This window comes from Manacus vitellinus, unplaced genomic scaffold (genome assembly GCF_001715985.3).
Source record: "Manacus vitellinus isolate BGI_N305 unplaced genomic scaffold, ASM171598v3 scaffold_57_pilon, whole genome shotgun sequence".
Taxonomy (NCBI): Eukaryota; Metazoa; Chordata; class Aves; order Passeriformes; family Pipridae; genus Manacus; species Manacus vitellinus.
In genome coordinates this window covers 2,539,326-2,566,173 of record NW_021940666.1, presented here as the reverse complement: position 1 = coordinate 2,566,173, position 26,848 = coordinate 2,539,326, and the positions used below count along the sequence as shown (strand labels likewise).

Below are 26,848 nucleotides of genomic sequence, written 5' to 3'. Positions count from 1 at the left end.
ACAGGAGGCTGTAGCCAGGTGGGGATTGGTCTCTTCTCCCAGACAACCAGCAACAGGACAAGGGGACACAGCCTCAAGCTGTGCCAGGGGAGGTTTAAATTGGACATCAGGAAGAAATTCTTCATGGAAAGGGTGATTAGATATTGGAACAGGCTGCCCAGGGAGGTGATGGAGTCACCGTCCCTGGAGGTGTTTAAGGAGAGACTGGACGTGGCACTCAGTGCCATGGTCTAGTTGACACAGTGGTGTTTGGTCGTAAATTGGACTTGACGATCTCAGAGGTCTTTTCCAACCTAATTCATTCTGTGATTCTGTGAGTCTGTAGACAGCTATTTTGATACAGCATTCATGTAAAGTTTGCACCATCCTAATGCAACTTCATAGGACTTTAAAAGAAACCAAAAAATAATGCATTAACATGCATTTCAGTGTATTTCTGCTTGCTTGGCATAATTAAAATATTTTGGTAATGTTTACCATTGCACTGTACTCTGTTGCATCAAACAGACTCAGCCCTAGGGGAGAACTCTTCAGACAGAATTTATGATTAGAGTTAGCTGTACCCTGAGTCAGTGGCTACCTGTCTGAACAGCAAAGCGTATTTTCTAAAGTCTAAAGACTTGAAGAGCTTTGGCAGTATTGTGCTACACCTACTCTGTAGCTAATCCAGGGAAGCACTATTAAGAATAAATGGCAGGCTTCTTTTTGGTTTCGATTATTTTTCATCTCTCACCGAAATTTTTCCAAATATATAACTGATACTCCTAAAGACCATTAAAACAAAATCAATTAGTAGATGTGTACTTAGTATTTGGAAGAATTTTTTTTTTCTGATTGCAGGAATCAAGGTAAATATTCCACTTAAGATACGGAATTGGAGTCAGGAACTTAATTATCTTCCTGAAATGCCAAAGAGTATAACTTTTTTCCAGAAATTGTAAAACAAATAATGGTTTTGAGCATTCAGAAATCCCAATGCTATGTAAATATCAGCAATCCAGTGTCCGAATATAGTATTATATTGAAAAATAACATTAGTACTTGAATATCCATCTTGTTTAAATGTTTGAGAAATAAATTGGTGATGATCATGTCATGCAGAAGGGTTGCATTGTGGGTGTTAGCTGCTAGCTCAAGGAAGGGTGTTGTGTAGGATGCTGTTTTTGTCTTGTTCTATTGTTTTTATGATATGGATGATTATCACAGCTTCCTGCATGGAGAGAGTGAATTTCGGAATGAGAGGTGCTGTGCTAATGCTGTGTGCTGGATGTGAGAGAGTGTGGCTGTGTCTTGCAAACGTGTGGGCAAGCTTCCATATTTCTCCACTGCTTCATAGTATTTTGAAGCCACCGCTGCAGCTCTGCAGCTTTTCCTTCCTTCTCAGAGAATAGGACAGTGATATTCACATGGGCCTCAGTTTAATTATCACAGTACTGCCTTACATGGCATGTTTGAAGTGATAACAGAAAAACTGCAGAATTTATAACCATTGACGAAAAATGTTAAGTTCCTGCCTCCAACGGAGTCTCTTATAAAAATGTTGAGATCTTTTCAGGATGTCTGAGGTGTCTCCCTGTTTGTATTCTCTGTGACATGCACAGCAAATTCACCACAGTGCCTGATGCAGAGCTCAGGAGTCTCTGGCTGGTCTCCTGGCTAGTAAACAAAAATCCAGGTTATGTTGCCTAGGCAGTGTCATAAATGACTTCCAAAGATGGATAGTGTCCAACAGAGTTTTTTTATTTTTTTTCCCCTCAATACAATACAAGAGGTTTTCTGATTGGTTTAAGAGGACCTCTTTAAAACAAATTAAAAATATGTCTGAGACTTATCCCAGATACAAACCACTAGGAGAACAATGTGTATGTGGTGTATGAGGCACCAAATGCAGATTCCAGTCATTCAAATAAATGCATTTATTTTAAATTTCTCATTCCAGTCTAGATGATGTTTAATGAAATATTGAAGTACTGTATACCCTAATGTGATAATTTCAATAGGAATAATTGATAATACCTCATTACACATCATAATTGTGTAATATTTTATCCAATTTCTTGCAAAAACAATGTACCAGCAAAGTAGGAAGTGTCAGTGATTTAGTTCTGAGCACTAATACTGTGTGTGAAACAGATGTATCTTACTTTACTCAGAAGTCTGCTTAGCATACAAAGTATTCCTTCCCAGATATCAGGCACTGCTTTAAATTTAAGTACACAAAGGAATGATGTAGGAGGGCAAGTGTAATCATCTGTGCAGGTACTAAGAAATCTGAACACAATTGCTGCACTTTTAAGTTATAGGAAAATGCGAGAAGAGAATGAGTTATGTAATAGCTGGTAGAATTCAAAGCAAAGGAAAAGTCTCCTCGGGGGTGATGTTAACATCTTCAAGAGTAAGAATAAACTTTAAAGACAGTTCTGGCAGAGTACCAGATCTCATCCTCAGTTGTCTTTCTCAAAAGCTTGGGCCCTGACCTCTCATCCAAACAGGAGAACTTGAAAAATGCATGCGTAGTTGATTTTAAAAGCCATCCAGAATATGTCTCCTTTCCAGGAAAAAAGGGAGACATTGGAGAGTAAATGGAATAAAAGGATCTATCCAGTCTTTCAGATTTCATCCAGGCATTTCTTCTTTCTGAATATTCATTTGGGCATAATCTTCCTCCTCCTCTCACCTCAGCAATAATAAAAATAGTACTACTGGACCACACTAAAACTGGAATAATAAGAAATGTTTGCTTGACCAACTCTGCATTGGCTTCATGTGCGATTGTGTTTTCTCCTAATGCATTCACCCTCCCTGCTAATACCTGAGGACAGCTGTATGCAGAGACTTCCTCAGGTTTTGAATTCCTTTTCCCAGTCTTTTTCTGACTGTACGCTAATAATGCAGTCTGACTTTTCTGACTGCACAATAAAAGTAGTAATGCTGTTCTGCCTTCAGTGTGCATTTGAGGGAGCAGAGCGATGGTGGCACTGAACTGCAAATAAAACTGATACTTCGCTTTTGACTTGCAGAAAATCTCAGAAACTGAACAGAGCTCAAACTGTGAAAGCTCAACACCCTCTGGAGCACGTAAATATTCGTTTCTGGTAAAAAAATTACTTGGAATCTGTCTCAATGGTCCACAATGTTGATTGAGTACTTTTCAGTACTCCAGAAGAATACAACCATTTTCTAATAAGAGATCTTACTGTTTCTGTCTCTACTCAGATTTTGCTGGAATAGCTTCCCTCTCTCTGACTTTTTTTTTTTTACATTCTAACATTATCTTTAGTACTATAGGCCTTATATTTCTCTTCTCTCACCGCTTTGAAAGCTCTGATACTGTAAAAGTTGTGCTTAAATGAAGATTAATTTGGCGTACACGTAAGTATTTTTTATTTTTCAGTCTCTGCCATCAACTGATTTGTAGTCAGTGGAAACAGGAATGTGTCTCAGGGTGGTGGGGATGATGGAATCTTTGGGAGGGTAAAAGTGACTGCTGGAGATTAAAATCTCAGGGGAGTGAAAAACGGGGGCGTATTTGCCTTGTTAAGGCTGCTTCACTACCTAACAGTGGTTTTGCTGGGGCAGACAGTGAAGTTGCACTCAACAGTAAGCATCGACTTGTGGGCTGGACTGGTTTCGTGCTGCTGTGCTTCAGTCTTTGCAGTGGGGTAAGATGCCCTCAGCAGAGGGGCAGGGCTAAAAGATGGGAATAGAGGCTTTTGAAGGTGATGCAGCTAGTTTCCCTTCAGTTTGGAAAGTCACACTTAAACTATTTGATCTTGGTGCAGGGTGAATTAAGCTTCACACTTACCAGTGATCGTCCATTTCTAACATTGCTGATTTGGTTTTTACTGCAGTTAAAAAGCACAAGTAATGGGGAGACAAAGAGATAAAAAAACCCCAGCAGTTCTCTATTTTGTTTTGTTTTGGTTGGGGCTTTTTTTTCCAAATGTAAACCATGTTGCTAAGCGTATGCTCTAGTCATCTCTAACAGATTTTGCCTCTAAATGTTTTATGAAGGACTTTGCAAATTGCCTTCCTGCCACACGGCACTTAGATTCTAAATTACCTTATGATAACTCACTTACTGTGTATGTAGGCTTGAAGGTAACTAATTCCAGTCAGAACTGAATTCAGACATTGTCTATTACGATACCCATAATCAAAATTTCTGAAGGCAAAGTTGACAGTTTTGAGTATAGGTACCTTGAGCAAAAAGAAAGAGATATTATAGGAACATGGGAATAGAACTGTAGTATTTCACTAGTGCTATCTACTGAGATTCTGGCTGGTTTTCAAACAATGAGTTAAGCTCTCCTCTACACAGAGAAGAACAGAACAGGATAAGTGAGGGTTTAATCCTTACTTCATTGAGCACACAGCTAAATTCACGGTGACCTTTATTTTCCCCCAGTAAATACTTCTCAGTGGGTGTAGGCTTTGAATCAGTTTTTCTTACAGGAGGACTGTGACATTCCTCCATTCACCAGAGGTTGTCTGTCAAGCTAGTGATATGCAAGAAACCTAGTTTTTTTGGTCCTTGAGCTTTTATCTTCACGTATCTGCACATAATTAATGGGTAATATAAGTTCAGCTCCTGTGTTTGTTCAAAATATTAAGGGGGTTTCGATACGATTGACTGCTCTTGTTCACTTATAACAGGTTTAAATTGATTTCTTTTACTCTTCATGCACTTGAGAAGTTTTTCTCGCATCATCATATAAATCATGGTGATTCCTGGTCTCAGCTGTACATAATTTTTGTGTACTTTTACTATGTATTCACTATCGTTACAGTATTTAGAGGCATTTTGAAATGCATATGACCATATAAATGCATATTAAAAGTCTGCACAAAGAGCTTTGAAGCCATTAGTGTCACTTTTGTAGATAAGTACTTGGGGATTCTTAAAAGCAGGGATTATTTGACTCACATGTTGAGCCATTAAATCCTCATATGAAATGTAGTATGAAAATTTTGTTGATTATGGATTAGCTTATCACAGAGTTTAGCAGCAAACTCATTTGTCCTCATTGAAAGTGGAAGAGAGCTAGTAAGTTAAGCAAATGAGAAGACTGGCTGCTCCTCAGTTTTGGAAGCACACAAAAAAAATGAAGAAAGAACAAACCCCTCCAGATGTTGAATTTCTGTCATGTCACTAAGTTCTTCTGCAAGATTGGTCAGTGGTTTCCTTTTGAAGAGTTAAAGCCTCTAGCACAGTTTTGGTTGCTGAGATAAAGCCTGCAAGGCTGTAAACTACTGTAAAAACTAGGCCATCTGCAGCAATTACTTTGTTTCTATCAGACCCTTAAAAGCACCATGTGAGCACATCTGCAGGGATGGGTTCCTCCAGTTTCTCCAGTCTTTTGTATGTCTCCAAATAATACTGACTGATGTATTTTTTGTAGTTTTGAGTACCAGAGACTGGAGAAGATCTTTTATGAGTTATCTGTTGAAGGCAACTTAAAACAAACAAAAAAAATCATTATTTTAGCTTAACATGCAAGGTAAAGGTAAACGTATGTTGAATTAAAACCAAGGAGTTTGTGGGCTTGTAGTGGTTTAAAACCAGCTGGGAATTAAGCTCCAAACAAACCACTCCCTTTCCTCCAGCGAGAGAGAGACAAAGGGTTCGAGATAGCAGAAAACAAACAAACTGAAAACAAACAACAATGGAATAAGAAACTAACAGTAACAGCAACAATGCTAAAAGCAAAAGTATACAAAAGAGAGTGTGATTAGGACACAAAAGGTGCTCACCACCTCAGTTCGAGGCTGTGAGACAGGGACAAGGTGCCAGACATTTCCATGGAAGCGGCATTCCCCTTCCCCAAGACAAGGAAGAACAATGACAGACTGTTATGATGTGCCCTGCCAGGCAGGAGTCACTTTTGGTTTTTGCTAATAATTTCCCCTAGTGTGAATGAAAGTAAATCAATACTAGATGATCAATGTTTTCACATACATACATAGATATGGTTTATTCTAGTACAGTTTGGTTGCAAAGGAAAACAGGTATGTAGCCGTTTTGGTTGTTATTATCTATGGTAACATGGCAATATAAAAGCATAAAGGTTGTATTGCAAAGGAAAACAGGTGTTTAGCTGTTTTGGTTGTAATATAGCAATGTCAAAGTATAAATGTGTCACCCAAGAAAATGTGCAAGGGAAAAGAGAGAAAGGAAGAAAGAGAAGGAAAACCCAGGAAATGAGTAAAGGAAAAGAGAGAAAGGAAGAGACAAAAGAGTAGAAGTTTATGGTCACCACTCAAAGGTCTCCAGCAAACTTGATTGTTGTTTTTGCTGGTGTCTTGGTCCGTCGCGGTGTGGTGGGGGAGAGAAGCCCAAGAAATACAAAATTTGGGCATTCTCCAGGGTAGTGGGGGGGTGTGTGCACAAAAAAGGCCCCCTGTTGACACAGCCTGGCTCATAGGAGATAAAACATCACACACCCAGAGAGTCACTGCTGGTCTTCTTTAGAAAGGCATCACACACCTGGGGAAGCATCAAACACCTAAAGAGTGTTGTGTTTAATGTAATGTGTGTGAACTCTTACTCAGCTATTACTGGAATTTCTTTCAGATGTCATTACTGGTTTTTTTTTTGTAGACTGTACACTGTTACTCGGTTCAGAAATGCCAGAACATAAATGGCTTCTGCAGCCTTAATTGCAGATATTGTATAGCACATCCTGTTACATTTAATCAGCTCTCTTGTGGTTGACTGCAAAGGAACCTGCAGAATCAGAGGAGAGAACATGTGGGCTGTTCAGTGAAAGTCACAGAATTCTTTTTAGCATTAGCAAATATGTTTTTTTCCCAATGGTTTTGGAACAACTCAAGCACATTTTTTTTAATTGAAACCAACAAAAATTTTAAAAAAAGTCTAGGGCACATATCTGCTGTTAAAATGGATGGAGTTACTCAAAAGCTAATGAAACTTAAAAATGAAAATTGTTGGCTGTGTAACTATGGAAGTTTCTAGGCATCAGTTTATTTTGTATTGGTGTATTTTATAATTGATCTCTGGTGTTGGAATACTTTTTGAAAAGATACATAGCATTGCTGCTATTTCCTGCAAGTTATGATAGGTATAGCTACATAACAATGCAAGGAGGATGAGAAGGTAGATATTAGAAATAATGTTCTTCCTTCTGCAATATTCATTAGCACTGCTTTTACCCAGAGTTGTCAGTGCTTGTAATTAGATTTAGCTATATCTTAGTAATTCTATAGCCAGAGTATGACCACAGGGATGAAATTGGAAGCAGTAAATGTGTATGCACTTTTTTTTTAAACTGCAACAAATACCTGTTATACTCTAGATAGTTATACGGTTTTCTTGATGGGCATCTATACTGCAGTCTGCCATCTAGAAAATAAAGGTGTGTGTTCTTTCATTACTCTGTGCAAAAAAAAAATAATTCCTTATTTTTTTGTTCTTATAATAAATAATTTAGCCTTTCTCCCATTTGCTGTCAGAAGAAAAGGGTTGGTGGAAAGAGGAGTTGAAATGCTGGTAAATAGTTTGTAACTGAGGTAATAGCTATAGGTGAAGTTCAGAATTATTTGTGGAATTAGAAACAGAATTTACAAAAAAAAAGGATGAAGAAAGAGTTAAAAGGATGAGGGTTCAAATATTTGGCAGTAAAAAGGGATTAATTACACAGTTTTACAGCACAGATTCTGTCAAACCTATGAACTGTGGAACTGGTTATTTGTATTGTCTTTTACCATGTGCTTATATTCAGTTTTGCTTTTTCAGTAGGATACTGCCACACCGGGTTGGATTTTTTTTTCAGTCATGTGGGTGTTTTTGTGTGTGTGTGTGTGTGCTTTTTTTTTCATTTTGAACCTAATTGATTTATTTTTTTTTATGAGGAGTTGCACTTGGAATAGAATGGCTCCCTTGGAGAAGGAAAAAAGGCAGCTAAACCTCTCCAGATTATTTGCTCACTACTGTTTGTCGTACTAATTTTTTTAAAAAAAATCTGCCTTATTCTAAACAGCATACAAATGCTATTAGATGCCTTCTTGTGACTATCTCATGTCAGTAATTTGATTCTGCTCTTTAGGCTTTGTGTTTACTTTGCACCATTTTTGCCTCCTCATTGAGAGACCTACATTCACAGAATGAAGAATGCTTTTTTCACATTAATTACAGCTGTTATGATGCAATACTATCTTACACCATATTATATGTTTCCTTCAGTAAAAGTTTATTTGTATTTCGCTGTTTTCAACCATTGGAACTGTTGTGTTTATACTTGCATTTAAAAATATGGAGTTTATTTTACACTACAATGCTTTGCTCTCTGTGTCATGCATACACTGTAACCTGCCTGGCCACAAGCAGCACTACTTGCTCAACTCTGTTACAGGACTCCACTTTCTGCAAAAGGACTATCCATTCTGCACAATGCACAAAAATCTGTCTTTAGCAATGTAAAATGCTTTAAACTTCTGCTATGTTTTCCATCCGTGCAAAATTGTCAATTACTGTCTGCTTTGATCTCTCTCGTCTTAATTTTGAAAAAAGTGAGAATGGTCACAGAGCTTTTTTCCTATTTAGCACTGAAAAATATTAAACTTTGTTGTTATTTTTTTACTCATTTGTTTTCAAAGTTTATAATATTTTTATTTTTTCCACCATCTCTTTCATTGCACCAGTCCATCTGTAAAGTATGTACTAATTCTACTAAAAAAAAATTTGTTTTTTGTTTGGTTTTTTTTTGAGATTACTAAGTGTATTCTTCAGTACACTCAGTTATAATTCATAGCAGAATATTCCCCCCCCCCCCCAAATCTGTTCTGGCAGGAATTCAATTTTTAAATTATTTTCACTGCAGCACTTTTCCCATGGAAATATTATAAGCCTTAGCCAAGTCATTGTCCTGAGTACCTGCTGCCTGCCAGCAGTTCTCCACTGAAGTTTTGCTGGCATCAGTTTTCAGCTGAATATAATCAACCTGCTTGCATGATTCTTTTGAATTGGAATCATAGGACCAAGAGCTCAGCATTTGTTACAAACCACAACTAGGTCTGTCTCTGTAAATGAAATCTGGGGATGGGGCGTAGGGGGAGAGGGATGAGGGTTAAGGGTATTTTTTTCCAGATCTGACTGGAAATATATAGAGCAGATCTGACTGGTTATGACTGAAAAAGCAGTGACCAAAATAAGCAACTCTTTTTTTTGTAAGCAGGAAAATGCCTAAGCCCTGTTCAGGGCAAGACTTCAAGCAGCACCATGCCTGCGATGTGTGTGTAATTAACCACTGATTCCTAATTTTGGAGCCATTTCTAGAATTGAAATACAAGTTGAAGTAACCTGCAGGTTGCTTGTTTTGTTGTCCAGTTCTCTTACAGAACTAAATTCCAGATAGATTTGCACACAAGTCTGAGGAATATTGTGTTTTTACTACTCTACTGGCTGAGCAGCTCTTTTAAACTCTGATTTGCTCTGTAAAATGCGTTCTACTGTTTACCAGAAGCACATCTCAGACAGGTTTTATATATTGTTCTGCAAAGATATATGCAGAAAGCTGAGGAAAACCAGAACTTTATGTTTGTATTCCTACTGACTTTTTAGTTAAGTCCACAAAATAACACAACTAAGTGTGTCTTTTGTCTTAGCTGACCGTCTTTATTGTTGCATCAGTTATAATCAGAATGAGGTCATAGGACCCCATTTCCAACTTGTTGACTTCTAACCTGACCAACCATGACAGAATACAGAATGTGAATAAAGACATTTCACAGTTCATCTTTCTCAGAGAGGAGCTGTTTGCTATCAGACTTTTCGTCTCCTAAGGTGAAAAAGGAATGGAGCCACTTGGATATACAAATGAAAGAAGGCCCCCGAAATCCTGAGTTTTATGCCTCCTTGGGCTGTTCACTCTACTTGTTTCCTCTTTTGTTTGGCTAGCAAATAAATATTATAACCTAGATCAAAACCCTTGATGCCTATTTATTTTATGCTTGGTGCATTTAAGCCCTATCTTGCTCTATTAAAAGGCAATATTGCACTGTCTTCCTTTTCTGTAACCTCATTATGTTGTCTCGCTAAATCAACTCAATTTTAACAGTGCCAGTCTCCTGAGGCTGCTGTGAGAAAGTGTTTTCTGAAGAATTCCAAGAACGAGGCCTGGGGAATAGGCTGCTTTGATGAGGTCATATAGCCTTCCAGAGATTCAATAAGTTGTTGGGTTTGGGGGAGAAAATGGAATGTTTTGTTGGTTTTCTAATATTTTCTGGCAGATATGTTTACAACAGCTTTGGAGATTTTCCAGACTAGTCAGCAGCCTTCTGAAGCCTTCTAATTCCCATGTTCAATTAAGGACAGAAATATTTTGCTTTATTTGCATGCAAGTATTACTTATTAGCCAGGCACCAATTTCATTCTGTTAAAATTAGATTTTATTTTATGTAAGGCCAAGTATTCATGGAGATATACTTTATAAAAGGTATTGCATAAAGCTTTAGAATATAATCCATATTTAAAAACTATTTAGTTTTCTTAACTGTCCTTTTAAGGGTAAGTAGACCCCCGTGGCAAAAAAAATGCACTCTGCTTGTTTGAACTGTTCCTTACATTAAAATGGTATTTCTCCCACCTTTGTCAGTAAAGATCAAAAGTTTTGGCTGTTATTTGCTAATAACAATAGACACTTAAAAATGCCTAACGTGCATCTCACTAACATGGGTACTATCAGGAACGTGTATAATTTTGTTTGTAAGAGTGATCATGAGATAGTCTCATGTTTTGTACAAAGTGAACAGTATTCTTTAACATTTTAAATTTGGTATGAGTCTTTCCTTACTGAGGTGGTACTAAAAGCAACATCTTGTGTTTAACTTGATTACAGTTTTTGTAGGGAAAAAAAAGGATTTTTCCTTTCCATTTTGATGCTTTAAATTAAAATCTGTTTTCTTAAAAGTAATTTCCTTGTGTAGATGATGAGAAACTGAAGTCTCAAAGCAGTTTTCAATCAGATATACAGAAAGAATAGATTTGTGGCCTATATTAGATAATAAAGAAAATTGGATGAAGTAGGAAAAGGTGAGGATGTGAAAACTGCTATTTTCAAAAATTAGCTGAATCATAATGACTCCAAAATAGGTAATGCAGTAGGTGTTGGGTGGGATTACTAACAGTTCTTAATGTCATATACAATCCATGTCATATGGGGGCCTAAAAGCCTAAGAGCTATTGAGGCCAGGGCATATCCCCAGTGTAATAGAAGCCTTCATTTTTTTCCTAGTTCTGTGTGCATAAGGTGTAACAGGACTGCTCAGAGATTTCATGAGATAAATGTCTTTATTTCCCCCCTAAATCCCAAAATAGATTTCTAATCATGTTTCCATGTAATGGACCTTAAATATCATAGAATCATAGATTGGTTTGGGTTGAAAGGGATTTTAAAGATAAGCTCATTCCAATCCCTCTGTTGTGGGTAGGGACACCTTTCACTAGACAAGGTTGCTCAAACCCATCCAACCTGGCCTTGGACACTGCCAGGGATGGGGTACCCACAACTTCTCTGGGCAACCTGTGGTTGGGAGACTTATGCTGGATGATGTATACTGTGAGGCAAAACACCAAAAGGCCAAGAAGTGTATTTAGAGAAGAAAGAAAAGGTAGATACCAGAATTTCTGTGTGACCCAGGACACGTATTTATCTAGCTGTATGCTGGACATTTTGTCCTGAAGGATACTGGGAGAGACAATATTGAAAGCTTTACTTAAATCCAAAGAGATTTCATCAGCTGGTTTCCCTTGATCAGTTAGGTGGGTTACTTTTTCATGAAAGGAAATCAGAACTTTTCTCTCACGAGAAGCTGTGCTGGCTCTGACTGATGACTGCATTGTCCTTCGGGTTTTTTCATTACCTCCCTGAATAATCTGCATAATTTTATGAGTCACTGAAGTGAGACTGACAGCCCTGTAGTTTCCAGGGTCACCCTTCTTACCCTTCTTGAAAATTGAGACATTTCAGTCAACTGGGACCTCTCCAGGTGCCCAAGACCATTCAGAAATCATTGAGAGAGGCCTCAAAATGACATCAGCCAGCTCTGAATATTCTCAGATGAATCCCATCAGTCCCCATACATGTATAGGGATACCTCTGGAACCGCAGATCCCACACAAGTTCAGGGTCAACTGGGAGATGATCATTCTCATAGCCATGGTCCTCCAGCTTAGGACACTGGGACTCCCTTAGTCTGTCTTCAGTATTGAAGAGAGAGGCAAAGAAAGACTAAACATCTCTGTCCTGCTATGTCAATGAAAACGTTTGTATTTTCTAATTTTATTTCTCTCTTCTTATCAGTTAATTATGTAATTTCTATCAAGGTAAGAGTTTTTAAAAGAATAGACTTGACATTAATTTTACAGCTGATAGACACCATATAAAAGCAAGGCCAACTTCATGCTGTATTTAGAAGGAGAGGTTTGAGCAGCTTCCAAGTGATTCTTTAATTCTGGCAGTTGAATTTCCTGCTGCTTCTACAAGGAAATAGGTCTTAATTTCACTGGCCTGAGTGTGAGAGGTACATTTTGGAAGTAATGTCATTTCTCATTCTCCATAAAAGCACTGTAGTGGGTGTGCTTGGGGGTTTTCCAGTTTGTTTGTTGTTTACTCTGCATTTGGTATAGTTGTGACAAAAATAAGACCACAACTGCTGGAAAAGAGTTGACGATCCAAGTTGCAGAACCAGAGAATTCTGCTTGCAAACATATTTAAATGAAAGGAATGTCTTCAGCATTCTTTAAATCCTTAGGGTTTCTTGCACTATTGGTTTGTTTCCCCTGGCACAACTGGAAATGCGTAGGTGAAGATGATGTCTCTAGAGAGTAAATAGAGTTCCAAATTAATGGGGATATCAAATGCCAACTCAAACACAAACATAAAACTTAAAAACAGGAAAACAGTTACTCGTGAGTTTTCTTTTGCGGTCGGGTTCTCTAGGGATCACTTTTAACCCTAGCTGGTATTTTTAGCAGTGACCTGAAAGGAAGAGTGAAATCACAACTGCACTAAGAGTGCAGAGGTCCTGAGTGCTGAATATCCTACTGAATTGAGTGCTGGCCAACAACAAGCATTTCAGCACAGAAGTTGGAACTTTCCCTGGGAAACAGTGTCTCAGGGATTTTTTTTCTGCAAAGGGCAGCTGTTTTTAAATTAAATAATTGTCCATGAAAGGCTTATAGCCAAAATGGCTAATGGGGATTCTAATATTTTGGTTTTTGTAGCTGCTAGAGTGCTTGTGGAATATTGAGTGCTGCTCTATTGTCAAGTCAGAGAAAAAAAGCTGAAATATTTATGGGGTTCCATTAAGCCTTCCTTATGTTGAAGTCGTTTCTAAATAGCTCATCAGAAGAATAAATTTAAAAAAAAATGATGAGGTGATCCGGTATAAAAATCTATGGACTATTTAAGTACAGTAAGAGCTTTCTCTTGATCTGACGGATGAGGTACAATAAAATAAGAATTAGAAATGGAAGCTTGCACAAAATGTTACATACTGTTTACAAGATCTGTGGGGGAAAATTCACCATGTCTGAAAACTGTTATACCAGGTTGCGATGTCTAAATCACTAATTGAATTAACCATATATTTTTTTAAGTTTTGTCATATGTGTATCTGTGTCTCTGTGTGTCTGTGTTTTCTTGGAGAACTTCCAGATAATCCCGTCAGTTCCTCAGCTATAATTCTGGATTGAAGGTTGTTTCTCACGTATCTGTCTTGAGAGGGGGAAAAAAGGCTAGCACAAGTATAGGCATTTACAATTAACTTAATTGCATATGTTCTTCTTTTCACAATTCTTAAAACTGGAAAAGGTCGAAGTGAAATGATGTTATTTAATAGAAGCAGTCTTTAAAGGCATGATTGATTTATAAAGGTGAGGCTTAATGTTATAATCGATGTTATTTGTGTAGTGGGATGATACTGAAAAATACCATCACATTGACTTAACTATCATTCAGGATGTAATTATTGGCCAGCTTAGGAGTTGTACTCATCCAAGTGGCTGAGCTAAAACTTTTAATAGGAATAATATTGAACTTGATGATCTGTGGTTGCATTTGATGGTTTTAAAGGCCTTTTCCAGCTGAATTGATTGCGTGATTCTGTGTTGACCTCTATACTTCATAATGTAAAAGGCAGTTAAATTGATCTGAAATATACACTTAAAAAATTTGAAATCAGAAACCTTTGTGATATACTGATAGTGTTGAAGAGAAACAGGGTTCATCTTTGTAGGCTGTATTCAGCCATGTTTAGTGAATGTCTCATGTTTTTCTTTTCAAGAAATGGATTGATTAATTTTTTCCAGCTGTAATAAGACTTTTTAAGAGTGTTAATATAATAACAATACATGATGCTGTGGTGGGGTTTTTTTCCATGTAGGAATATAAAATGAAGATAGAGATTATCCAGTTTGATTCTATGTTTTATATAAAAAAGGAAAGTATGGATGACTTACTCAAATACAGATGAAACTGAATACCCTTTGTATGTGTTGAGGTCTTACAAATAGATAAGAAAACTTCTGCTGTTACTGAAATAAGTTATTATTCGTTATGAAGTATCTCCCAGTTAAGGTTTTTCAGAATTTAATAGAGTAATTATCCTACATTAAGGATTTTTTTGTGTAATGTAGGTGCCAATCAGAGTGAGCTTATTCTTTAGCAGTAAGTATTTGTTACATCCATTGAGTATTGAAAACTAAATGGTCTTCCAAACTGAGCTTTCACACTTGACACTGTGAAAATGTTTTCACATCTAACCTAAATGTCATGGAAAATGTTCCAAGCTTTTCTTCATAATTTATGTGATTAAAGATTCTGATTGTGATGATGCCAGAAACATTTGAGATTTATCAGGTTCTCTATTCAATGTGTTTTATGAATGACATTTTATTTTAGGTAGTGATGTACGCTATGTGAAGGCAAAGGCTTTACACAGGTTTTTTTACAATTAAGAAGGTATTTTTTTCAATCACACTTGTGATGACATGAGTGTAGAAACCCAGAATAAAGGGAGCTAGTGTGTATGTCTCAAATACCAATAGACAAATGGTCATGGAGCCAACCAAGGATTGTTGGTAAGAACAAGCTGTGAGAAAGAACAGGATGTAGCTGGTGAAAGGGGCCATACAGTTAGGATATTTCTGGCACAAATGTTCTTGTTCTAGGCCCTGGAGATAAGCACAACACAGTACAGTAAAAATGCAAGAAGGAGGTTGACTAAAGGTTGACTCAGTAGGGAAGGATTAAGATTAGCAAAGACCCCTGAAGCCCTCAGACCCCTTTCCAAAAAGGTCAAGAAGAATGAACTGTGCATTATAACCAATTTCCATAGAAAGTGAGAAACTTAGCTCCAGGTTACAGAAAACTTATCTTTAAAAAGGTACCTCCACAAAGTCTAGGCAGTGCCCCCAGGACCCTGGACACCCCTGCACTTGGATCAGTGCTGGAGCCAGGACCGGTGATCTGCACTTGGATCAGTGCTGGAGCCAGGACTGGTGATCTATCTATGGATTTATGTAGTAGCTACTCCTTTTTTATGCCAATGTTTATTCTTGATTAAATGGGGAATAGTTACTGGGCTGTTCTTTTTGAGATTAGCACTGGTCCAGCCTCACTTCCAGCATTGGGTTAGCATGCATATGGACTAACTGTCAAACTGTCTTCACCTAAAGTTAGGAGCAAACAAAAGGCAATTTTTTTTTTCTCACTAGTACTGAAATGATCCACTCTATCTGCATTTCACAGAATGAGGCACAGCAAATTTTTTCCTTTATGTTTCTCATGGCCAAAATCTGGAGACCTCCGAGAGCTGGCTTCATTTAGAGTCTTTCTAGATTGGCATGATGTTGAGCGTGCTTTAAATTGTGCATACTCATTTAACAATCAGAAAAGCTCTTCATATCCTAGCTCCATCTTTCCTGCCTGTTCTACCAGGAAGCTATGAGATGTAGTACAGCTGTCTGTTCTGGCTTTGAGCCATGTAGGGTTTTGCCTCAATAACAGGAATCCCCAGCACCCCCTTGGAAGGAGACTTCCCAAGGCAGAAGTGCTAAAATAAAAAAGGGAGGATGTGATTAAACCATAAACTTTAATGACATTTTTCACCAATGTAAGAAATTTCTATATTCATGCTGTAATCATTTCCATGCTCATGCTAACTGCCAGAGGAATATTTTGCAGGGAAAGAACCAATAAATACGGTTCTAAAACCAAGTATATACTTTTTTTATTTTCTTTTTTTTTGGCTAAGCGTATACGTGTCTATTATTGCACATCCAAATATTCCTGAGTAAGCAAGGTCTGTGGAGCAATGTTTTCTGGTTGGAAACATACATTATAGAAAATACCCCTGTGGTGAAGTAAGGAAGGAATAAAAATAATTTCGGTAAATCAATTTAGTGACCCAGTTGATGATGTCAACCACAAGCTGTGTGTCAGCCACAAGTGTGCCAGAGCTGGGTAAGCACTGACGTGCAACAGCAAATGTCACCAAAACTAGCATATCATAAAACACTGCTCTGACACAGTAGCAGAGAATGAACTAACTTGTTAAATTTTAATCATGAAGGTCATACCACTACTGTAACAGCGAATCTGCGCTGAGGTTACTGTGCTGTGACTCACGCTCTTCAAGCAGAAGCAGCATGGTGTTAAGGAATTCTGTTTGAAATGACACAGGGGAACACAGAGAGAGAGAGCGCAAAAGGGAATAATTTTCTTTTAAATTAAGACAGTGCCTCATCATAAAAATTATATTCTTTGTTCTACATATATCACTTAAATTGTGGTTAAAATTGAATGATTGTGTGTTATTTGCATTACCGTAAATTTCTTAGGTCATAGTGATTTGTCTTGCTACGCACAATGACTCCAGTATAGATGCAAGAAACATTCCTTTTTGGCAACATGAAGTAATTATGCAGTAGGGCCCATAGTTACTGACAACCTATCACTGCTTAAGAGATTGATCATTAAAGCCATGCAGAACAATTACGAAATATCTCTCTTTATGTGTTAATCTGTATTACCCATTGCTATGTCTTAACTACTGTAGATTTTTGTCTAATAAGCACATCCTTTTAGGAAGAACTACAAAGGAGACTTCCTAGAAACCTTTGGAGTAGCACAACAGACATATTATGTGGCTTTGCTCTGCTCTGAACACGGCATTGTCGGTGCTCCAGCCAATTGCCACTGCATGCTCTGCTGGCACATAGCACCCATTTCACTAAGAAGCAGAGTCCTTTCTGCTCGTACCTTTTTAAAAACCTGTGGCAACAGATGCTTACCTCTGTCTGCCTTAATGTCCTACTAAATACTTAATCTATCTGACCAAGAACAGGGTGCTGTGCTGCAGAGGAACTGTCCTCGGTCTTACTAATTAAGTTCTCGGTGAGAGAAACACTTAGAACAAAGCATGTTCTGTGAGCTCGGGGGAAGTTTTTAAGTGATCTTAGCTATTATAGTTAAATGCGGGGGCTTTCCTGCTAATCAGAGGAACTTCTTTGTAGACTCTGATGCTGAAGAATAGTTTCAGTGCGGGTAGGTCGGTGTGCAGATTGAGCTCTGGGTGGCAGGAGCTCGGCCATGAACTGCCGACCCTTTGCATGACAGAGCGCAGGGGGACCTGTGGTTTCCTGAGGACCTGTGGTTTCCTTTTTTCAGGGGGCACCCAGCTCCATCTCTTATTCTGTTGTTGCAACGTGATTAAATTATTTGAAGGATCCAGACGTCTGAGACTCTGCTGTGGGAAACCTGGTGTGGAGCCGGTAGGGAAACCTTGTCTGGCTGTGTGAGTGTGGCGTGCATGGGAAGTCGAGCGGGGCACCCCTCGGCCCCAGCTCAGGTGGTGTGAGTGTGGCTGCCAGAATGACTCTCTTTAACACTTGCGTGTTGAGTTTAGATAAGAGAGAGACTTGCAGAGTGCGACCCCCGTCTTCGAGTGGCACTGGTTTTCATGGGGAAAATTCCTTGGAAGGTCGTGGCACTCCAAGCAGGAGAAATGGTCAGATTACTCTTTCTAGCACAGCTGAGAGAGGTTAAATATATCCCTAAGAAACTAAGATTTATAAGAACATGTAGTGGTAAATTATACTGTCAAACAGAAATAGGGTAGTAAAACAGACTATCTGTGTTACTCTTCTGAGGATCTTTATGTACAGCAATCACAAAAGATCTCCTGATCCTGTACAGACAGGAGGCTTTAGCGCACTTCCTAGCAAACCCCATGTAGTTAATTTTCCTTGGCATTGAAACCAATAGATACTTTTGTGTTTGTTTTGGTTTTTTTTCTCTGCCTTTAATTTTTGGTAGAGGTGAATATCAATGTGTATATCCCAGACATTTTGCAGACTGTATTTTTACTTCTGTGGTGTCTTTCCATAAGGTTCCCTTTGACAGGAAAGGCAGCAGTCTCTCAAAGGTCACAGTGCATTAATTCTTGATGGAATAACCTGAGGCCTTTGAACAAGGGAGTAGCAAAGATTTCTGATGTTAACTTCGGAACATATTCACTGGATCTACCTGGGAGGGAGTTAGTTTTCTTTGTAGCAGCCTGTATGGTTCTGTGTTTTGGATCTGTGACTAAAACAGTGTTGCTAACACCCCAGAGTGGCTGTTGTTGAGTCCTTGTGCATCATGGTCCTCTCTGTCTCGCAGCTCTGCTCTGCAGTGAGCAGAGGGGACACACACAGCTGGGACAGCTGGCCCCAGCGGACCAGGGGGATGTCCCGTGCCACAGAGAATAACACTCAGCAAGAAAATCTGAGCAGTGAGGAGGTAGTTGTTTCTCAGGGGGCATTGGTCTGCTTGTGGGAGGTAGTGAGTGTGGCTGCATCGTGGTTTGTTTTGGGTTTTCCTTTTTTCCTGTATTTCCTTACTATCTTTACCTCAGCCAGTGAATTTTTCTCACTCTTACTTCTCCCATTCACTTAGGAAAGCTACTTTATTTCTTCATATCTCAAGAACACCTCTTAAGAGTTGGGCTTTTTCCAAATTGTTGTGCCAGCTGTTTTGTTCCAGCTAACTTTGGAATGTTGGGGTTTTTTGCCACATTTGTTAGTGCTTCTACAATGTTTTTTTCACAAAGGTTACCCAATAGGTAAAAGTATTAAGAGCATTAATATGTTTCCATAATGGTGAAGGGAAAATTTTTGTAGCTTTGAAAGTGTAAATATTTTACAGAATGGCATACCATTGGCATCTGTATTTTAGTTTTGGTGGGGTTTTTTTTGTTTTTTTTTTTTAAACTATCTTCAAACCTTATAGCATGCCAAACATTTCTGTTTAGTGGGAGGATTGCTTATTAAGTGGTTTCATAATTAGCTATCTTTCTTTGTCATGGCTTAATATGGTAGAGCTTAGTATTTTATTTTACTTCTGACTTTTTTCAGGTATGAATACAAGCAAGAGTGAAACAGTGAAAGAGCATCCATTGAAACCTTCTAGAAGATCTATGCCATGCCTCGTCCAGAGCCAAACGCATCCTCAGAGCCTGAGCAAGCATTCTTCATTCCTGCAGCCAAATCGTGTACAGCCACAGCCTCTAAGTGCAGGGACATCAACAGCTACAGTGGATGTAGTGTCAGAACGAGGTGGGAGGTTTTTCTCTTTCAGGAGCTTGTTCCAACACTGATAAGCTTTGATTTGTTTAGATATCTACAGTTTATTGGAGAAATGTTTTTGCACAAAACGCCTACACCTGTCGTAGTACCAGGTTCTTGAGTCGATCCTTATAATGTCTGAAGTGAGGCTTAAACTTATTTTTATTCTGTTTTACTCAATTATGGTATTATTTCCTTCTCACTGAAAACAAGACAAGAAGGAAAGAGAGAAAAAATAAATTCTAGGCTTTTGGCAAAAAATGTCTTTAAGGATGAACACGTAGGAGCAGATGCATTCATTGTTGAATAGCAGAACCAGGGAAGAGTGGTATGGAGAAAATGAGAGCAAAGGGAGAAAATCCCTCTGAATTTTAGTTTGTGCTGGAATAAGGAACTACTTTTATTTTAGGATTTATGATTTAATAGATAAACATGCCTTATCAGAGAAACTAGTCCAGTTGGAGATCTCAATCACTTTGTGTTGCCTGTTGCCAACTATTGCCATCGACTCTTGCCTGGCTGTGGGCGAACCTTTATCTGACTTTTGCTGCTAGATTTTGATAAGTCTTTCCTTAACGTTGATAGACATTAGACACTAATTATTACTCTAGAAATTTATTTTACCGAGATGAACTGCTCTCAGGAATAGAGTGGAATTCTTCGTTAAAGTGATCTTGTTATTTTTTCTGCCGATGGAAAGCGCTCTTCAAAATTTCAGTGTAAAGTTTTAAAAGAGCTTTAAAAAGTATATCTTTTACTTACAAAATCATTGCGAATGCTGATATGAATATTGCATTTATTACAGCTAAAGTGGTGGAGACTTTGGAAAACAACTTGCTTAAACTGTCCAATACAGAATACGGTGATCCATTTTTAGGTAAGTTGTTGTCTGAACTGAAATAATGAAAATTAATGATTATTCAATTACACTTGCAGTATTTAAGTGTGGAAAGGCCATATGTACCCTGAACTGCCAGTTTTTTCGAAAGAAAGATTAAATGTGACTGTGTGATGTCATAAATTTCCTGATATTGTGTCACATTTCAGTAAATAGGGACTAAAGACAGAGAAGTGTCATACATTCAGTGTATCCTTCCCCATAACAATCCTTCATAATACAATCGTAATACAATCACCTGTATTTGAAATTCCTTTGAAGTTGATATTATTCACTTAATATTCCTGTATAGTCACGTTATTCAGTATTGTTCTGGCTGCAGTTCTGTTGTTGTTACTGGTTTTGGTATTCTTATATATTTGCTTTAGGTATATACTTATAAAAAGGGTTCCAGTCTGGGGAAAAAAAAAAGAACTAATGCAGAAAAATAGCCACATTTGATATCTGGACCTGAATTACTGTCATTCTGATACTGTAATTAAGTCAAAGAAAGTGGGAAAGAAATTATTCTTAGAATAATCCAGTTCTTGCAACTGCAAATTGAATCTGTAAATGCACACATGAGTAGTAATTTGCATGTTCCAAAATCAAGTAATTTTGAAGTTTTCTGGCCATCTGCTTTACCCATACAGACACACAGATATTGCTGCACCTTGCACAACTGCTATGAAAGATATTTTTGCTCACAGATGATGAAGCATCTGACTAGAAATCATATCTTCATGCAGAATGAGAGAGATCTGCTTTCAAAAAGCTATTTCTGCTCCCCTCTCACGCGTTTTAGCATTGATTTTTCTTCATGGCCCAAATTATATGATAGATAAGAGGCTTCTCGAGGTCTCCTAAAGAGGTATCTACTGGAAATAGCGAAATTGGTACTTCCCCCAAACCAAATGTTCCAAAATCATAGCACAGACCAAAAGTTTGACATGAAGAGTACATAAGAAAATTGTGTGTCTCAGTAAGTTCCAGTGGAAGCTACTGCACTCTCCAAGTGTAATTGGTCTCATTGGGTGAGCAAGCATGGACAATAGAAGATTTTACTGTTACAATTTCCTTCATTTTTTTTTTATATCCTGCTCTATTTTTTACTAGTTGCTTACACATGCTGATATTATTGCATTTTTATATATGACAGCAGTAATTCTTTTTCACAGTAAGTGATGCACTGTTTTTCATTCACATTACTTAGTTTTAGCCTGAAAAGATATATGGAGGGCTCAGCAACTGAGGAAAAGATAGATTGATTCTTATCAGCCCAAAATTGTATTAAATTTTGGCATGGATGGTTTGTCTCTTCTGACTACACCTATGATCTTTGAAGAGAAAAAAAATGTTTAAATAGTAGCCCTTTGCTGAATTTACTCATTAATTTGTCTGTGTTAATTAAGTCAATTCCAAATTAGATAACTGAAATCTGTGAAGTTATTCTGTATTTACAGAAATGTAACTGAGTAGGTTGTTCGGTTACAAGTAAGAAAGGGATTATTTATAAATTAATCCCTGAAGTCAGTCCTAAGGAGATTGCCTTATATAAAAATCAGCATTATGTGTTAGGTTCATGAAGAGAAATCAGGGTCAGTTAGAGGTGCATTTAACAAAATGGCCTGTGTGCCTTCAACATACAGTTTGTTGGTGCTTGAGGATCTTATTTATGTGTGTAAAAATTTGTCTCCAAGTCTCAAATTTTAAATTTTATCCTCCTGGGGGGAGGTGGGGAGGGGATTAAAAAAAACCCAACAAACCAAAACAGAAAAAGGAATGTTAGTGCCTGAACTTTGATCACCAAGTAGGTGAAAACAATGCTTTGGTTTGTATTCTGGCACTTGGATGGGGTTTGCAAAATAGGCTGATTAATGGGTGTCATCATCTTCGTGAACCTTTTCAAACTGCTCTCCTGAGAACATCTTAAACAGCTGAATTAGGAGAATGTGGTGAATTTTTAATTAGGCAGCACTGTGGAACTGTGCATAAAATAGGCCAAATGGCTTTATCCTCTTCCAGAATTGTGTCCACAGACAGACTTGTGTGAAGGGGATTAACAGGCATCAGGTAAAAGACTTCAGTGGAAAGGTTCTCTTTTATTTCAGTTGACTATACATGAGGTCATAAGTCTGTTGGACTTGTTTAGTTAATGACATTGATGGATTTATTACTAAATAATAAACTAAAACAGACAAACGGGACCAAGGACATTATGGATTTACGTTATTTTTTGCCTGTCAGTTTTAGGTGGTAAATACTGTTTTTAGTTTGAGGAATTGGTAAATTCAATCAAAGTGATAGGCATTGAGCTTCTGTAACATAAAACGTGAACTTTGAGGTTTCAGACACACTGAAATGCTCCGTGCCTAACCAAAACTTTGTAGAAATTCCCACCCAGTGAAGGTTAAGCACCACAGAGCTTTTGCATATTACCTAGGTGGAAATCTTATTGCTTGGATCTGGACATGAAGTAAAGTGTTACACCTTGTATTTCTCAAAGCATGGTTGTAGAATTTGGTGTTCAGTCCAGAGCAAAATCATGTTATTATTCTACTTCCTTCAAGAAGCACTTCTTTTTCCTGTATGTTTGCATTATAGAAGAATATAAAGTTCTGGTTTAACTGTCCATTGTCAGTTGAGGTGATTTGAATTTACAAAAAATAAAACTAAGTTCAGAGTTCTCAGTTAAGAGTGGTAATCCCTCCAGCTCTATTGCATCTTCTCTTGAGATTTTTACTCATTAAATGAGCAAAAGCTTCCTGTGTTTTGACTGTTCAGAGAATTACTTTTTACCCAAGAACTTCTCCAAGGGACCAGTTTGCCTGCTAACCAATGTAACGTACTGCCCTGGTTTTCAGCCAAGGACAGGATTACTTTTTCCAGGCTGGAGCCTGGAGCCATGTAGGCATGGCCAAGACAGTGTGCTATTCAATACCATCTTACATCAGGGATGGGGGCAGGGGACTCTCTCTCGCTTCCCAAAATGGGAGGGCAGTGTTCCTTTTCCTGGTGGAGCAAGTGTGGCGAGCGGAGCAGCGGGGGCAGTGCTGATCCTGACCACAGGGAGCAGTCTGGGTGGCATGGCTTGCAGGTTTTGGGGGGGAAAACGAGTAAGCTTTTAGATGAGAACGTTCCAATTTGTCAAGATGAGAGGTTAGAGGACAGTAGGATTTCTTGCTGTGGAGGAGACCCCACAGAGTAACCAGTAGCCTGCAGCTGGAGCTGTGCGGCGGCAAAGGGGAGGCCGAGGTTCCTGTTCCTGAACTCAGGAGTGGAAAGACCAGCTTTGTAACATTGTTAAAGACTATCTGGAGGCTATACTTGAAATTTCTCCTAGAAGATGCCCACAGGTTTTTTTTTTTTCTGGTATGAAATGTGAAGACTTGAGAGCAGCTTTTAGAGAGGCAGTAGGTTTACTGCCTAGGTATACAGTCTGTGATGCCTGACACAGGAGAGATGCTTATGTGAGATGACAGACAGTTAGGCCCAGTCTCAGTGTGGTATTTTAGGTAACAAGAGCAGTATACCTGTGATCCAAGCCTTACTTAGACTACTCTCTCAGACTGGTGCAATAGTCACAAATAGCTAAGAGGCATAAATTTAGCAAAATGGGAAAAAACTATTTAATACTTTTGTATTTGAGGGTCAGGATCTTACCTCTTATATTTACCTCTTGGTAAATGAAAGAAAAAGTGAAAATACTTGTGTTGTATTTGTAGATACACGTAAATTTGTTGTGCACAGGAATGTGGGTGTTATGCTGAACTCGTTGCTGTAACAATATTATTCCAGTGTCATCCATCTTTTAATACATTTGAAGGTCACACCAGTGACACTCAGATGTTTGACATTCATTCTCTCAAAGGGAGTTGAACGTTATACTTTTTTTTCAAAGTCTTCTCTCTGTGGATGCTTGCTAAAAAATGTAGTGTATATTTCATTCTTTTTTTCTGTGCTTTGTTTCTCTTCTGAAAGACATGCTCAGTAATCACTTTGATTGTGCCAGCTGGATTTAAATGACATGGCTTTAGCTTCAGTTACTGAATTTCTGGCTTTACTGCAGACACCCATAATAGCTTGTGGATCTAGTTGGAGCTGGAAAAAATAAGTGGCTAGTTCCTAGTAGCTACATACTACTAAATACAGAGAGTCATACTAATTAAAATTTATTGTCCACTAGAACTTTTTATTTTTAAATTCTAGAAACAGAACAGAATTGCAGAGACATTAAGGTTAACTAATGAGTGAACCCAGCAACCACTCCACTGGTGCAGGGGTGTGTGTGTGTGCACGTGCAGCACATGAATGTGCTAAGAAACAGTAATTGGTAAATTTTTTAAATAATGTTTTTCCTTTAATGCCATTATATGCATAAAGGGAATGAACCTTATCTTTGAATTGTTGTGAATTTGTCCGTGCATGTTTTCTAAAGAAAGTCTGAATGTAAACAATTTTGTTGAAGGTTATTTGCACTAGAATTTAATCTCTATGAACAGCTGAAAAATCTTCAGTGATGTCTGTTAAAATAGTAGGAGGTGGTTACTACATACCTTTGGGCAGTTGTGAGTGTGCTTTAGAAATCTGCTGCCTGAGTTTAAGAGAATTTAGCAGGTTTTTATGACTGAACTGAAAACGAGGTAGTCTTGAGTTAAGATGAAGATAATTACATGATTTGTAAGAATTTGTTTTACTGTATTTCAGTGATAACTCCATTTTTCTAAGAAAAACTCTTTTCTTGCCATAACTTACAGAAACCCTCTCTTCTAATGTGTGGTACAGGTGAAAAAGAGCTGTGTAGGATGCAAAGGCTCACAAAACCACAAGCAGTGTTGTCTGATCTTTTCTCAGATTGTCCTTTGGGTTTAGCAAAAGAATAGAGGGCAGTGGTAATATTTGGACTGATATATGTGACATGTTTATCCATTTGTTAGGTCCTTTTCTATAGTTGGAATTACTATCATGAGTTTTGTCAGGTTTGACTTCCTCTTTTTATGTCCACTTTGAAACGTTGTGAGTCAGATTTACAAAAGGGATTTCTTATTACAATACAGATTAATGTATTTAAAAATCCAGTTTATCACATGCATAGCTAAGGCATCAAGGTTTTCAGGAGGTAGGCCATATTGGAAATCCATTTATACTAAAAGAAAGACTTGTGAAGCTGACAGTCTGCTTGTTAACTTAAAGAACAAATTTTCTCATTTTAATGCAAGCAAGCATATAAGTAGTTTTCTGCAGATCCTATAATCAGAAATGTTAGAGGATCATCAGAGGATCTGATTTACATTGTTAGTCTGAAATATTTCAAATAAGATGTAAAAATGAGTAAGGGATGATATAATCAATAGAAATTGGTATTCAGTATTTGGATATAATTAGGATCCACTTTTAAGTTATTCGGTAAATAAAAACAACACTCAGTAGCAAGTAAAACAACACTAATTAATTTATTCTTTTTTCGATTCTGTGGGGGTTTTTTTCCCCCTGACTTAGGTTAGTTATGAGGGAGTTGTGCATAGTAACTCATCTTTCTAAGCAGGACACTGAATCCTTCCTAGATAGGAACTAGATCATGAATGAAGTAGTTAATAATTTTACTGTGACAGATACCCTGTATTCTGAATGTATCCTGAATCTAATTACAACAAAGCTTATAAACTCTTTATTTATGTGCCATGCTGTAATACAGTGAACTGACCAATGAAGAGCTGAGCCAAAACCAACAATCCACTAAAGAATCATAATAACTGCATGATAAAAGCTTTTTTCAGTGTTCAGTTACAGAAGTGTTTTTAAGTGAATTTTGGTTAAGTGATGTTATGATGTAAGACCCCAGGTTCAAGCCACATGCTTGCCCAGGAGTTTTATTTATATTTAAGGCTCCAAAATTTAATTTTTGCAAAGCTTTTGGTTCTTAATATCTTGAGGTCATGTAAAGAGAGCACGCTACATATGTTTCCCAAGAGATTTCTTTTAATTTAGCGAGAAAATAGGCGTTTTGGCAAAAGTTAAAAGTTAACATACAACCAAGAGGAAGTATTTCAGCAAAGTACCCAGCACACACCAACTCACACAGCTTAGTAAAATACAACCCATCAGTTTTAAGTTACCCAAAAGAGATAAAGGAAAGAGTTCAAGGAAAGAATAAAGAAAACAGTAAAAAAAAGAAAAGAGATTAAGAGAAGAAATAGTAGTAAAGAGAGAGAGAGAGAAGTGAGATTCGAATCCAGTGTCCCACAGAGGTTAGACTGAAACGGACAGTGTAACCTGTGCAATATGTACAGTGTTTGCACTGAGAGAGGGACTGAAAGGTTACAGAAGATATGACTCAAGAAAAC

General features: G+C 37.8%; 1 protein-coding gene across 3 annotated transcripts in view; it reads left to right on the top strand.

The window, feature by feature from the left end:
- The window catches only part of ANO3 (anoctamin 3), a 121,645-nt gene that overhangs the window by 14,914 nt on the left and 79,883 nt on the right, over nt 1–26,848 (top strand). For 2 of the 3 annotated variants that reach the window (XM_018081837.1, XM_018081835.1), the window contains exons 2-3: nt 19,418–19,618; nt 20,433–20,504. In XM_018081837.1, the coding sequence (XP_017937326.1) occupies nt 19,420–19,618; nt 20,433–20,504 (271 nt within the window). In that variant the 5' untranslated portion in view covers nt 19,418–19,419. Of the gene's footprint in view, nt 1–18,726; nt 18,804–19,417; nt 19,619–20,432; nt 20,505–26,848 lie in introns of those variants that run through there. The other variant, XM_018081836.1, reaches the window with a different exon arrangement.